Source organism: Lasioglossum baleicum, chromosome 5 (assembly GCF_051020765.1).
Source record: "Lasioglossum baleicum chromosome 5, iyLasBale1, whole genome shotgun sequence".
Taxonomy (NCBI): Eukaryota; Metazoa; Arthropoda; class Insecta; order Hymenoptera; family Halictidae; genus Lasioglossum; species Lasioglossum baleicum.
The window spans coordinates 7,820,674-7,836,985 of record NC_134933.1 but is presented as its reverse complement, the minus strand read 5'-3'; the positions used below and the strand labels follow the sequence as shown (position 1 = coordinate 7,836,985).

Genomic DNA, 16,312 nt, shown 5'->3' with positions numbered 1-16,312 from the left:
AAGTTATTTTAGGAAGACGAGAAACGGGTAAAGTAGGAAATATGGTTGAGGTGAAAATGTAGAAAAATTGTAACCCTAAGGGGAATCAATAAAGTACATACAAGTAATGTCGTTTTTGCGCAAGTCAACATTTGACTGATAGTAACTTCGTACACCTACGTTGTTCAGTACATGGCTGCAGGTTCAGGAGACTAGTCAGTACTATTTTGTACAAAAATATCGTGTTTTTTTTTTAGGGTATGTGCGAAATGACCGACTCAAATCCAGAAGAGTTGCACATTCGGCATTGTATGCTATTTGCAAAAAAGACTCGAACAAAATCGAAGAGTTAGGTTGGGAAGTGTTACCACACCCACCTTATTCACCCCTTGTCGCATCTTCTGATGATCATTTGTTCAGGACAACCAGCATTTACTAAGTGGAAAAAATTCCGAAATTTAGAAGAGCTAAAAACCGAACTTTCTACATTTTCTATTAAAACACATCTATATTCTTCCGATCAGGGATTGAAAAGTTACTTACCAGGTGGCAGAAAGTCATTGATAAGGATGGTGACTATTTCACTGATTTACTACTTTAATTCCCGTTGAAAAATAAACGGCTGGCTTTTGGAACAACCTATAGAAACTTTCGGGACAACCTAGCAGTATTGTGTAACGTTTTGTACTGCACCAAAAGGAAGCTTAGAAATTTTATTTTGCATTATAATCTGCAACGAAATTCTGAGGTGACGTAGCTGAATGTGAACTTGTTGGTCCTCATTGCTTGAGATCGTTTACTGTTGAATAATCCGCTAAAAATTCTTCAGCCATGGACTGATCAGAGAGTATTTCGAGGAAGCACGCGATCGAGATGACCAGAGCGGACGACAGAGGGCGTCTTTAGGATTCGTCGCGGGAGCAGAATGTCAGCGGCGTTAATTTGCGACAGTGCCATTACGCTAAGCGGCCGGCCACAGGTGGGACTGTTAATCGATTAGAGAAACAGCCGATCGAGAAGTCCCTCCGGTTCGCCCCGAATCGGTCGTTTACATCTATTAACAGTAAACCACACGAAGTTCGGGGTGGCCTCGTCGTGCACGCTCCGCTGGGAGCCGCACATCTGGCGTGCGAGCAACAAGTACACGCATTAAATGTACACCCGTTACCGACTCCAATTACTCGGAGTACCCTGTCTCCGCGTGATCGCACGTGCACACGCGATCCTCATCTTTGCTGGGAGCCGCGCACGCGGTTTCACACATTCGAGCTTCGGTTCCGTTGCAATTTCAATATCGCTCTCGCGGTCCGCTCGCCGCCGTGGAGATCCCAACTTCGCGTTGGGGTTTGCGGTGGATCCAACATCCCCTGAACGATCATCTATTTTCCGGACAGAAATGCTACTACCTGGAGGAAGAAACGAACGCGTCGGTCAGCTTGCAACGTTGTTCACGCCTGCAAATCTTGGATTATCAATAAACTACCAGCGCAATGAACTTGTTGTTCGTCGTGGAAAATGAATCGACGAAGTAAAGATCACGAAGTACCGATGAAACGACCTCGGGATCGTTTCTATACAGAGATTTCGAAGTACCTTATTTGATAGTTTGTTTCGATCCTGTGGGATCAATGGTTCAGGAGTTATGCTTGCTTAAAGTTGAGCAATTGCAGTGTTTTTGACAGGTGAGGGCACCGCCATATTGGTTTGTAGTGACGCTGGCGCGCCGCTTTCCGAGTTGGTTGATGATTACGTCGGGCGAGGGGGGCGCCAATGTAAGCGGCTCGCAGTTGTCACTACAAACCAATATGACGGCGCTCTACCTGTCAAAAACACTGCAGATTGCTCAACTTTAAGCGAGCATAACTCCTGAACCATTGATCCTACAGGATCGAAACTTCGAGCTGCAACCGCCTCGGGTACAAATCTACCGGGTTACATACCAAATACATCATAATTTATAGGAGAGAGGTAGAAATTTTCAGTCCGGTAAAGTAAAGTTTACCGTAATACTTAATTAAGAGAATCGTGTATTTTCTATTTAGCAAGCCCCGCGATTGTGATTTCCTCTACCGATTCAAATCGAATCGAACGTTCAGCTTGCGTCATCTTTCAGCGGCGCCGTGTCTCTCGATCCAGATCGCAAACAACGGAACGACGTCGTACCGAATTCCAGGTCTCTGAGCTAATGATTACAGGATGCTGAGCATTCATGTCAAGGCGCAGTGAATGCAAGAATAGGACTAATGACTGTAATTACTGTGAATCCGATCAGCGCGGCAAACAGACTGTATTTGGTCGTTGACAATAACGGACGGCAAATTGATCGGATAATTTCGAGACCGAGTCCGAGGTGAAAAATCGAGGAACAGCACACGTTGGTTCCTCGACGACGTTCTACGATATCGCAATTTTCCGAATACAGCCGAGCAAACACATCAGAGGGGAGTGTATGTGGAGGGGGTGCGGAAAATTCCGAAACGTGTACAAATAATATGAAACTACAAGGTTGATTCAGTGTGTCCGGATGACCTGTTCCACTTCCATGGTGGCGTGGAACGGTGGGGCAAACGTTCGTATGCGCATCGCTGAAGAGACAACGCTGGACGAGCGGTGAAACGACGCCCCACCACTATCCAGCACCGCCGACGCCAATGGTTGAGCCCCTGGACCACGCAACCCGCCACTCACTGGCGTCGAGCGGCCGCTAGTTAACCCCACGAACACCACACTGCCCGTCCGAGTGCATATTTCATCTATTGCTACTCTGTATTTCTCTGAAAATTACGTTTTTTCAAGACGGGCATTTCATTCTTGGGGGCTGTTCTTGCAATAATCTTTCTTATGGTACATTCTGGACGAAACAGACAATAAATTTTTAGTCGCTTCTGAAGTCTAAGCTACAGAGACGGAGCTTCTTTATTTAGTCATTTTCATCTTTCATCATTAGACTGCGGATTTTATGCATTTATGACAAAAACGGGTACGTGGTTACACTTTAAAGTATTCAACACGTTCAGAAGATTTAAGGACATCAGTATATTAGTTCCGTTTCAATAAGATAATTGGGAAAGGAACGGAATTTTTATTTGGCTTGCAATCAATACAAACATTTTTTATTTTGCATAAAGATCCGCACAGTCTAGTCATCATTGTGTATTCTGGTTTATTTTGGTATATTCCAATCTATGGTATACAGGGTGTCCCAGCTAACTTGACCACCTCGAATATCTTTGTTGTTTTTAAAGATACGTCAAATGTCTGAAGGACAAAGTTGAATGGTAAAATGGGGTTCATACGATACCGGAAAAATGTTTGTTTTTATGTAATTTTATTTTAGAGATATGAAGGTCACCTTCACTTTTTTAAATGGAATGAGGGTATTTTTTAATACATCAAAAAATGCAGCTGGACATTCGTTATAAAAAAGTACTAACCCTATATATGTCGAAAAGTTAGTACTTCAGGAGATACTTCAATTTAAATAATTCTAAAACACCATTACCCTGTATATGTATATGTAAGACGTTACATTAGTAAATAAACGCTAATGTCTTAGCACGATAGTAATAGTGTTTTAGAATTATTTAAATTGAAGTATCTCCTGAACTACAAACGTTCCGACATAGATAGGTTAGTACATTTTTATAACGAATGTCGAGCTGCATCGATTGATGTATTAAAAAATGTACACAGGTAGTCGTTAGCCTAAAAGGACGCACCAATATGTATTTTTCTTTTATCCCGGAAGTCCTTCAGGATCAATTGCTAAAAATAAATTAGTGGCATACCTTTAGAAACAAGCCAGCCGTTGATTTTTCAACGGGAATTACGCTAGTTGTAATACAACCATTGGAATTACTAGAAAATCGAAATGGCTCGAAATATCGACATCTGTCCGATGTTTATGAAAAATGCCGCACGGTCCATCAACAGGATGTCGGGATATCGATTGTTACTCGCTGCGGAAGCAGAGAGATTCGCTGGACAAATGAAACATCCAAAATGCATTAAAATATTTACCGGGACTCGACGCTGTCGTTTATGATAATCCGGATTAATAATTCGTCGGATTGAATGGATTTCAAGTTGCGTTATAATCTCCCCGACGTGAAAGAAAGCGAGCGTGATATGCATCGAGCTGGTTGGTTCGTTCGCGCGCGCGCACCTCGTTGCATCGGAGCTTTTACGATCGGGTGCAGGATGCAGCGGTGCACACAGATACACACACGGGAGAAGGAGAAGAGCGAGTGGAGAGAGGAGAGAGAGCTGGTCGAGGGACTCGCGCACGCGTACCGCGAGTTTACATACTACACACGTGTTACTATAGATGTTACTACGGCGAGTACTCTGTAATCTGACACAGAGTACGGAGATTGAACCTGACTGAGCGAGACTCGTTCAACCGGAAGTAATCCCACGGGAGAGCAGGATGGAAAAAAAAGAAAGGGGAAAAATTGTTCGATTACTTTTGCAACCGACGACCGCGCCGTCTCGCGGTCACTATACCCAGCAGCCTCTCACGGTTTTTAATCTGGATCGTCGCCATTATGCATCTCGATTCGACTAATTTTCGAGTGCGACTTTCCGACAAAACTTTTACGCTAGGTGTTCAACGCAGGATTTTCAAATATCGCATGATCATCGAGAAGATAGTTCTTCGTCGTTCCTCTCGAGAGAAAAATATTCTTGTGTAAGCGAGTGGACATTTTTCTCTGATTCAATTCCTAAAGTTGCAGACAAATAATGTAATGGCATACATGATAAAATGTTAGTGTATATTACTGTATCTCTTCCATGTTTCCCAGCACTCAAAACTTTCATACGCGATTTGCTCTTCTCCGAGTAACATATTCTTTAATATTTTAATCAAATCTTCGTCCGCGGAGGGTTAAAACATCGGAACGTGTTGTGTTGCGTAAGTGTCTTTTTTCGCGGAGCGAACGTTCAGGCGAACAGTACGGATTTACGTTGGCGTCGCGGGGAGAGGTCTCTCGAGGAAAATCGCGGCGGAAAAATCTACGGATTACACGCGATACGCGTCACGTAACCGAGCGACAAGTGTCCGGTAATCTGTAAGCCTGCGGATTGGACACAATCGAGCCCGACTGCTGACCCGGAAGTAATCCCTGGAAAGGAGATAAAAAAAAAGCTCCCCCGAACGTAGCTTCGCTACTTGTACAGGCGAATATTATACCGATGACCGTGTGCCACGGGGGGCATTACTGCCCCTATATGTATAAATGCGCACTCGAGAGACCTTATGGGTTATTTCAGATGGACGTGCCCGCGAGTGTATTGTCCGATTCGAGATTCGTCGAGTGCCGATCAAGCACTCGAGCGCTGCTTTATTGGAAGCTACATGTGCGCGTCAGCTCTCTCTCTCTCTCTCTCTCTCTCCAGCTTTTATTCTCTCTTTGGCAGCCTCGCACGAGTACACAAGGTGTCCCGGAAGTTTAGCAGGATCTCTGCGCCCTGTTTCGGGGATCGTTACTATCCTCTAGACTTTTATTAATCCGCTGGACCGCAGATTGCCCGTGAAAACCGCGAGGACTTCGATTTATGTATGTACAAACTCTTCACCCTTAACACTCGGACCTATCAGATTTTTGTATAAGTTCGTGCCCGATTTGAAAATAATATGAAATCGTTAAATTTTGAAGAACGCGGCTTCATTAATTGATTATGTAGTCACGATTCTTTTCAAATTGCAGAAATAATTTTTAAACTCCGCCGTGTAGTACAGTTTACAACATCTATGAAAATCAGGCACGAACTTATGCAATCGTCTAATATTTTAGCACGAAAATTAAACATTTCCTGCGACCTAGAATATCTCCGTTGTACATGATTTGTTTTCATCTTGTCGATTGAAATTGCTGCAATACCTCATACAATATTTAAACGTGTAGCAATTGATTAGATACCGACATATTTAATCATGTAGACAATATTGTGAATAACCCCTCGTGTTATTTATCTTTGCCTGCAGGTTTCGTCACATCTCTATCACAATTCATGGTTCACCCTGTATATTTTCATTAATGGGAACGTCGGACACGAGCCTCGAAATTATATGTTCCTGTTTCCAAGCTGACTGGCATTTTCCAGATTCACCTTGGTATACATACATATTTGCAACACGGCATTCGCTAACCGGAAGCGAACGAAATCCGTTTCAAGAGTAGAATCACGGAACGTAATCCTCGGTAGATTGTAGAATACGCAATCAAACATTTTGAAAGTCCGCTCTCGTCAAGTTCCCGGCGAAACGGAAGACTATTAGCGAGAATTTCCAAGTCCGCGAGAAATGTTTCATATCGTGAAGAGAACTCGAACAGTCTTTTTTCCCCGCGCCGCGCCGGAGACGGTTCTCACAAACTCGATAAAGCATTTTTCAGAGTCTGCCAGTGGCGGACAACAAAGGGAGCAGACGGCGGAGGAGCAACTTTCGCGAAAGAAACTATCTGAAATAGAAATAAAGCGGAGAGAGAAGGACACGACCGAGGACACGGTCGTAGAACTTCATTTGGAGTTGATCCACCGTGAACAATCGTTCTGCTCCGGTTTTAATTCGCTGCGGAATGTTCTCCGTTCGCGACCAATTCACAGATCCGGCCGCGTCCGACTCGTTCCACGTGGTTCCACGAGCAGCGACACTGGGAACGTACTTGTCTACACCTACTACACATCCGATCGGTCCTGAAACCAGGGTAAAATTTCGTCGAACAACGTGAGATCGACCTTGGAACACCGGGCCTTTTGAATTAGTCGATAAGTGGGTCAAACGTGAAACCGACGTGCACGTGTGCTAGAAATGGAGCAAACATCTCGTCGCTGCAATTAACGGAGCTGCATACAGACTCTAGACAACTCTGATTAGCTATAACGATGTTAAACAGCTCCGGGAAGCTTCGTCTCATTCTGCAGAGTATTCTTCTAGAAATTCGTTTAAAAGTTACGGAAAACCAAGAAGGAATTACTAAACCTACCACTGCTGATCAAATGACCGGTTTTATATTTTCTGTAAAAGAGTTTTTAACAAAATATATTATCCTTTTTGATGAATGAAGATAATTATTATCTTGTATTAGAGATACCATAACAATATATATATATGTATATGTATATACAATATTTGTAATTGATTTGTGTTATTATCTTCATTCCTCAAAAAAGGACAACATACCTCGCTAAAAACTCTAATAATTGAAGGGGTGGATGGATGAAGGTGTCAAGTAACAAATTGTTTGTTTTCTGTAAAAGAGTTATGATTATGGAGTTATAATTAATATAATTTTAGATTGTCCTGCTCATGAATTTCATTTTAAATTGAAATCTTCCACGCTGTGGGGATTACTTTTCAGAATACTGTTTATAAATAAGGAGAGGGCTATGAACCAATTAGCCTTTCGCCGAAACTTGGCCAGACTGCCAATGAAATTGCAGAAGGGGGTTAATAATCGAATATCCAGCGAGCACAAAGTTTCTCGTCCGAATATCCGAGTCTCCGTCAGGATTGTTTCCTTCGGAGGGTAGAACGGGGAACGGCGCTTGGGAAGGGGTTGAAAAAAATCATCTCTAATCCGTTCCACTGTTTAATCCTTTCCCGTGCGCGTCGAGGGAGGGAAAGAGCGAGAGAGAGAGAGAGAGGGAGATGGAGAAGAGAGTGTCTCTATCCGGCGAGAATGCAAAGAAAAAACATTGAATTTCGAAAAGCGAGGGAGGAGACGCTCGCCTCGCGCTTTTCAACCCCCGCGAGCGGAAACGCTTCCTTTCCCCCTGGCCGGCCGCGGGGAAACGATAATCCAGATAAGCCGCTAAATGCCAGCAATTTGAGCGGCGGGATCTCCAGAAACAATATTCCGTACTTGAAACCGACTAATGCCGGCTAACAGCCCGGGGAGTTCCTTATACCGGGTGCTGAAACTAAATCGTCTCCACTGTAACCGCTCTCGAGGAGGAACGAGCATTCAGCCTTGAATACACGAGGATTATCGGCGTTCGTGAGGCCGCTTAATTTGTTGCAAAAACAACTATACCTGACCGGCCGAAGTAATCAAACTGAAATTACCTCCTTTGTTGAACAATTTACGAATCGTGACCAACTGCAACACCACCGAACGGGTCTTACCCATTTTACATTCTTTATTTCGCTGACAAATATTAAGGGGACTTAATAAATGATTAATAAATAATTAAGGGGACACATCGCGATGATTTGACTCTGCGCTAGAAGCTAGAACATAGCATTCAAGTTGCGTTTCAACGCAGGGCCCGCTCTAGGGGTGGGCAACCCGGACATTTGTCCGAGGCGCCAAAATTTAAGGGCGCCATTTTGGCTGTAATTGTGAGAAAAATATTGATGTGTTAAATACCCAATTAATAGAAAATTTTCTTTTATTAAAATTTAAATAAAATGATTAGATTTTTGTTGCAAATAAAAAATATGTACCTTCATTTAAAAAATGTATACATACACATATATTCTTAAGGGGCGGCAATTTGTTTTATTGTCCGGGGCGACGTAACCGCTAGAGCGGGCGCTGTTCAACGACATACTGTATGGATCGATTTGGATCGTTGCGATCTACACAGAACCTCGCTGACCTTGATACTTCGCTGTCGCCACTGAAGTTCCATCTATTGTGTTGGTGGCTGTGTCAAAGATCAAAGGGCTCGTTCGAGGACAATGGAGAAGCAAAAGTGAAGTCGCGAGTGTCGTGGAACTTTTTCGAAATGGTTGAGACACGTGCAAGCTTTAATATCTGGTGCACTGTGGACCGTTGTACAGATCAAAAATGCTTAGTGTGTGCGGGTGTTTTCCAATAATTAAAATTAACCAGTGTGAAAAGCTTGCTAGACCTTAAACAAGGGGTTTGTATCATATTTCTCTGGAACTATAATTTTTTAATTTCTCACGATAAAGCAATAGTCCGACGCTAGCAGATTTAAAAATTCCACTGGTCTCTAGGGATTTCCGACAGTGACGAATATCGACAACGAGACGGTAAGGGGAGAGGGAGGCTATCGAGACGAACGCGGATGGAGGAGAAATAAAATACAGACGACGACGACGACGAGGAAGGAATAACAAAAGAGGCGAGGAACGGAATAAGGAAGAGAAACAGAGGAAGACAGAACCCGAGATAGGAAGAGAAAGAGAAAGAGAGAAGAACCAAAGATGCGGAGTGAAAGTCCTCAAGTAAAAACCAGGCCAGGGCTCCGTATCTCGTCGAGAACACACCAGGGCCATTATGCAATTACGGCGACGCATTTGCTGCCGTCTTTCCAACGGCGAGCCACGTCCTCGTTTCCCTTAGCAATTTACCTTCTAAATCGCTCAAAGTTTTCAAATTACCATAAACGTCGCCAGCGATACGTGGCCATCATTCTCGGGACAATTGGCGACTGTTTAATCAACGAGCTACCGCCTAGCGCGTCGTCTTCGATATCATTGTCTTTGACTTTCCAACCGCTGCACGCGTTATTGCCGTTAAATCACTGTCGGTAATTAGTGCTAACCTTTAATTAACGAGACACGGTGCTCCAGACAGTGTAAAACATGTCAAACGAACGATCATCTAGCTGCGCTCGTTGTGATCCGCGGATTTTTATGGAAATTAAACATTGTCCATGTCAATATTGTAAGAGTTCAAATCAATTAAAAGTTCCAAGTTTCCGACTTCGATTTTGATAATTTTTTGTGAGACGATGGTATATGGATCCCTAATGATGTCTGCAAAATATTAGGTGTAGTTACTCAATAGTTTTGAAGATATAAACAATTGAACTTCGAAAACTTGAGCTGCAAATCATGGTATATCAACAAGATATGAAACTTTAATTGTTCATATCTTTAAAACTATTGAGTAACTACACCCAATATTTTGCAGACATCATTAGGGATACATATACCATTGTCTCACAAAAAATTATCAAAATCGAAGTGGGACACTTAGGGTCCTTCCCTTGTTAGTCTCAAATAATCGCACGAGCAAATAATTCCATTCTATGTATATGATTTGTTTTCATTTTTTTTTTTTTACCACGCTTATATTAACTTGCCGTCTTGTTGTTGTATGCGGTAAATCCTGTAATCGAATTTTAAACCTCCTCCAATAGTCCAATCTTGCTGAAATTTTGTATGCACGCTTGCTTTTCCGATGACAATGAAAGTAGAAAATAAAATATAAAAATGCACTAAAAAGGAGAAAATTTTTTTCCTGGTTCTCCATAAAATACCGAATCCAGTCGAATGATTAATAATATTTTTCCCGAAAATTTTAAGCAATTAGTTCAATAAAATCATGACATTAGTGACTATAAAAATAAAAGCGTGGAGCGCTGAACTATGTATACTGACGTAATCTTCGTGGATGCTCCACGCTTTTATTTATAGTCACCAATGTCATGATTTTATTTAAATCTATATTAAATTTTTCTATCTATTCCGACACTAATTTTATAACAGAATAAATTTTGAACCAATTGCTTAAAATTTTGGGGAGAAATATTATTTTTCATTTAACTGGATTCGGTATTTTATGGAGAACCAGGAAAAAAATTATATTCTCCTTTTTACTGCATTTTAATATAAGCGTGATTTTCAAACAGTTTTTTTTATATATTTTACACCTCGTACAGTACTTAAATGTGTAGTAATTGATTAGTAGAACCACGGATTTTATGCATTTATGACAAAAATTGAGTATAGCTGCCATTTGAAATAGTAAAAATGTTTTTACTGTGCAATTTCAAAATACTGTTACATCATTTTCTGTTAAATTTCCATTTCACTCCGGTTTCTTGCAATTCAGATGGATACTAACACATTTAATATTCTAACCAATATTTTGAATAATGGTATAATAATTTTTAGTGGCGCCTCAGAATCGCCACTCGAATGCAAAGGGTCGATTTACTGAACGTATTAGATAATACAACCAACTCCTCGGAAATTAGGCGTCAATGAAATATCGTTGGAGTTGGAGATACATTCACTGAAATGTTCTTTTTCCAAGGAAAACAGACACGGTGAACCGCGAATATGTAACGCGCCGCGATTCCTATCGACTATCGACCGTGTACTATGTATACGTATACCGAGCGCGCATTCTACGTCAAACCAGGTAGATTATTCACGCTTCTCTCTCGCCTCTAAGGCAAGTAACAGCGCAGAAAACTCGGTCGCTCGAGGATGGTCAAAATTCTTTTTAAATCACCCTCTTCGCTCGAAGCTGCTAAAACGCGCACCCACACCCGTCCACAAGCATTCGAGACGCAACACAAATCCGGGGAAACGTCGCGAAACTCTTCCAACGATCTTTACTAAAGCCTCGCCTGGGAAATATTCATTTTAAGCCGGCTATAGGTGTCTCTACACGGAACAATCGTCATTAAGCTTCACGGTTTTTAACGAAGCACGTGTCCGGTCGGGTTAATCGACCGGTGACGTCGCTTTTCATTTCAGGCGCCAGTATCGAGCTAGACAAGCGTTTATATAAGATGTTTTTGTCGTAAACCATCTTTTTCTAGCGATAATTGTTATAATGAGATTCGGTAATTGTGCGTGAAAGGTCCACCTCATCGATTTCGAGAATGTTTTAATATACAGTAAGTGAAAAAAGTATTCATACGCCCTTCAAAAATAGAATAATTTTTTTACAATTGTACCAAACGCGCGACCTGATTTTTTATAATCAATTAGAAGCATTGGTTTACGAAATGATATGCCAAGATTTTCCAAAAATTATAATTTACAAGGTTACATGTAAAAATAAGAAAGGCATTTTTTAAAACTTTATTTGGGTCCTTAAAGAAAATTTAAAATATATATAATAATAAATACTTCTACTTCCGCGCAAATATGTGAAAAACTAAGGCTGAGCGGCGGTTACATGTCTAAGAAAAAATTGTTCAGAATCTTCACCCTGCAAAATATTTAAAAATCATCGAAATCGGCGAGGTGGCACCTTCTACTCACAAATACCTGAAATTCTTTCTGTGGTAAACACATGAACGGATTCGTCTTTGGATTGTCTTTCGAATAACGTAGTGCTTGTGAACGAGAAGGTGCATGGTTCTACGGCGAGTACTCTAAATTCTGGAAGCATGCTGGTCTCTCGAAAGCCTCGACAGATAAACTAGTCCACTGGCGCACGGACGCGCCCAACATTACACAAAATACGTTTATTAGGCAAGTTGACTTACTGTAGTGTGTCGAGGTGCAGTCGAACAAAAGCAGTCCGAAAATGAGTCGCAGTGGCGTCGCATCCATTTTTCGGTTCCGGCTCCAGTTGGCCCGAGTCCTCTTCTCTCCCGCTTACCGTCGACGACGCGGGGGATGGCACATGTATACACACACGAACCACACGCGCGCACTTATGTCCAATCTGGAAATTCGAAATGAACACCGTTTCAAGCCTCGACATACCACGGAAGATCCGGTGTCCCCGGCTTATGGAAGCCCAGCCCCTTCCTCTTTCGATTCTCGTTGATCGGCGCCCGGTCAGGGAATCGCTTTCTTTTCTTTTCTCTTTAGTATTAGCTTTTCCACGATTGTGTCGCAGACTCCTTGAGATCGTTCGGGAACCGCGGTGTGATCCCCCCACCGGGATTTCGTGAGTGATTTATGACTGTTTTATTGAACCTCCGCGGGACGAGAGTGTTTTACTCGCGGACAGATTAATTTCGAGTTCGAATGAAACGTGGGAGAATATTTAGAAACAAACACAGTGACTCTGGAGAAAGCTTTTTTAACTGCGAGGAGAAAAATTGTTTGAACTCGTAGTTTGAGGATCTACTAGGTCGTTCGGAAAGTCATTACTAGACTGCGGATTATATTTATGTAATACGAAAATTTAAACACACAATTATTTACTATTAATAATATAAAATATATTATTTTCAACCTACTATATAAACATAACAGGGAAGAAAATAAATTTCTATTCCGCTCCAGTATTTTACAATTAGGTCAAAACGTTTTCCAAGTGCCAAGAACAGGAGTGGAGAGATCCTGAGCCCAGAAGTTGGGAGAAATGTGGACAACGGGGCCCCAACTTCTAATATCGTATCTCGGGCACAACGAGAGGAGAAGAGGGGCGTTCTATCAACCGTTATAAATAAAATAAAAAGGGTAATTGCGTTTTCTCAAGGGAAAATGAATGCCAATTTTGTACCGCCTAGAATCAGTGACATTTTGTTCTATGATCTTTTTCTGCGATTTTCCAGGCAAAAGATCCCACGCTCGTAGAATCTCTGTTTTCTATTAGCAAAACATTTCAGGGGAAAGATCGCTCGGTTCTAAACGGACGATGCGGGGTGAAAAAGAACGAGAGAATGTAGAACCAATAATTATCGGTAAATAAAATCTCGTGCACGAACTGCAGGAACTAACCGAAGCGAATCGTGTTAACACTTGAGTCGATCGGGGCCAAGAAACTTCCGAGGAAAGTCGTGTGCGGTGTTTCGTCGGACGTGTTGACTATTGACCGAGACAGTCGAGACTGAACAGAAATTTGCCAGCGACCTGGCACACCTTTCCCTGCACCAGGAACAAAAGTCCCTCGCGTACAGTCCGCGAGACCTTGGATGTCTAACGAATGCGTTCGCACTTTCGATCTCGGCTGCGCACGGAACCCCGTGCAATATCGACGATTTCGAACGCGCCCCCGAGGACTGCCAGAGTGTCCTGCAAACGTGCTCGAAACTTCTTTGCGAACGGACTCGTCTGATCAATCGTAGAAGACGCAATAGGGCTGCGATCGAGCAAGCAAACGTTGTCGGAGGACGTTATTTTAGCTGGTCCTGATCTAATTCGCAAGACAGAATTAGCGCAGAAAATTGATATCTAACCCTTTGTACTCGGAGCAATTTTTCCATTCCCTATGGTTTTTTCAATTTCATGGATACGACATGGACGATTTCGAACGAGCCCCCGAAGACTGCCAGAGTATCCTGCAAACATGCTCGAAACTTTTTTGCAAACAAACTCGTTTGATCGATCCTGCAAGATGCAAAAGGCTGCGATCGAGCAAGCAAACGTTGCCAGAGGGTTGTTTTAGCTGGTACTGATCTGAATTAGCGCTAAAATTGATTTTTAACCCTCAACATTCTACAGAATTCATTTAGCGTTAACCCTTTGCATTCGGAGCAATTTTAGCTTGAAAATTAAACATTTCTTCCGGCCTAGAATATTTCCATTCCCTATGATTCTCTTTAAATTTGATGGATATGGAATTGGTATAATACTTCATACAACACCGAAATGATTAGTAATTAATTACAAACCGATATATTTAATAATCTAAACAATATTTTGAATCATGGCAATTTTAAGGGCTAAATCTGGACGAATAAATTCGCTCTCGATTTTCAGGAGACGTGGCACTCTTAGAGATAATTTTGATCTTATTCGACATGCAAGCACAGACGTTCCACCTCTGTGCAATTATATCGATCTCGATCCTATTGAGCATCTTAGGGAACTTCCGATGATTGACATAAGGGCTCGGAGAAGTTTTCAAAGGATTACAGAACGATTCGATTATTAATCTCTCGAAGTTCTCTCCTCTCTGGCAAAGTTTTGCGAGCGGTCGGTTCAACCGATGACTTCAGCGTTCAAAATCTCGGTGGTGCGTGCGACCGCGAGCTAATTCGCAGGAAAAAATGGCGGCTGGCGAGAATCCATTTGCAGCCGGTTCTTGCGGAACCGCGAGGAATCCCGAAATTACGGTGAACCAAAACGATAATAAATTGACGGGAGCTAACGCGCCGCGGAAGTTTCACCATGTTTGAACATGTTCCACGCGTATTACGAAACTTGTCGAGAGATGCGAAGCCGGCGAGGCGTAGAGAGCGCACATACCATTAAAATCGGTGAGACTGCGACGAAGTTCATTCACGTACTACCGTCCTTAATTACCTCCTCTTTCGTAGACAAAGCCGATCGACAGCGAGGAACAGCACGCGGGTCGCTCGCTGTCAAACGCCAAACATTTTAAGCTGGACCCTCTGAAAAGAAGCTTACGGATAGCCGAGGAATCGTGTAAACGTGAATGAAGCTCCACGGTTAAATTTCGACTCTACGCATTCGATTAGATTCGGTTTCCTTTGACAGTGGGATTTGGTAGGACGACGGAGAAGAGTGGTCTGTGCGGGATGTCTCATTCCACGAGAGTGCAGCTAACAATTCGGCCATAGGTTTTGTTCATTCGATTTCGAAGCACGGGCCATTGCAATGAGAAGCAGTGGATCTTTGTGTGCGATGATTGACAGGCGACGTTCAACCATTTACTACAATTATCACGTGAAATGTATGACAATGGAACTTTACATTCTACACGGAATTATTTTTATACCAATGAATTTACCACACTGAAATGCGGCTGTTCACAACAGATCGAGCAAACCGAGGTTGAACTTTCGATTGTTCAACAGAAATGAGTTTCAGCGACGTTCGAACCGTCAAACAAGCGTTTTTCCCACGCGCCGCAGGAAGAGCAACATTCCGACCTGGAATTTCATTTCCCACTGGTTTCCTAATACAACGATGTACGCAGAAATGTGTTACAACGTGTCTCCGCTGGTCCCAGCGAGAAAATAGAAACGAGTCGACCCGAGCGCGCCATCTTCCACGTACATTAAACATGGAGATGAAACCGCGAACGATGCGTGACAGCGGCGCGAGTATTCCCGCGGAAAGCTCAATTCGTAGAAACCACACGACGACGTTGTTTTATCGTCGTTTGAATTAGTTGGCAGCGGCGCGTGCATAACGAGATACTCAACCGTTGCTCTGCATTTTCCAGGTCTGCTGGAGAGCCGTAGTCACTTTCCACCAACGTGGAATCATCCACGGCACATCTGCGACGGATCTTATACAGTGTCAACGAAAATCTGTTCGATCGAGGCGCGGGCCGATTGTCGGCCAAGACGAGCTTTTACAATTTCCGCAGGATCAGAAGCGACGAGTTCTCCGAGACCTTCCCTTCACCGATTAGTTACCTTGCGCCAGCACTCCCATCACCCCTCATTCTGTAACCTTGGCTCGCCTATCATCCCCCGGCTACTCGAATCGCACGAGGTCGCACAGCTAGCAGCGATAGACACTTGGAAGAGAACTGTTAGAGACTGGGCGCCCGACGCGATATCGAAGAGGGGGTTCAGCCGAGGAGACACCCTGAGGATCGCGTGGAGACACTGCGGCGGACACGAGGAGGACAATGAAGAGCCTCGTGCCTCGAGGAACAGGACGGAGGATCGACGAAAGGGTGCGGGAAAGTCACAGGTTGTAAAACCGGGCCGCGGTACGGTCACTTTGTGATTCGCT

General features: G+C 43.0%; 1 protein-coding gene across 7 annotated transcripts in view; it reads right to left on the bottom strand.

Moving 5' to 3' along the window:
• Positions 1-16,312, bottom strand: part of LOC143209062 (protein Skeletor, isoforms B/C) — a 113,489-nt gene that overhangs the window by 73,716 nt on the left and 23,461 nt on the right. For 3 of the 7 annotated variants that reach the window (XM_076424262.1, XM_076424260.1, XM_076424258.1), the window contains exon 2: positions 12,190-12,371. In XM_076424262.1, coding sequence (XP_076280377.1) covers positions 12,190-12,256 — 67 coding nt within the window. In that variant the 5' untranslated portion in view covers positions 12,257-12,371. Of the gene's footprint in view, positions 1-12,189; positions 16,310-16,312 lie in introns of those variants that run through there. The other 4 variants (XM_076424257.1, XM_076424263.1, XM_076424259.1 and 1 more) reach the window with 3 other exon arrangements.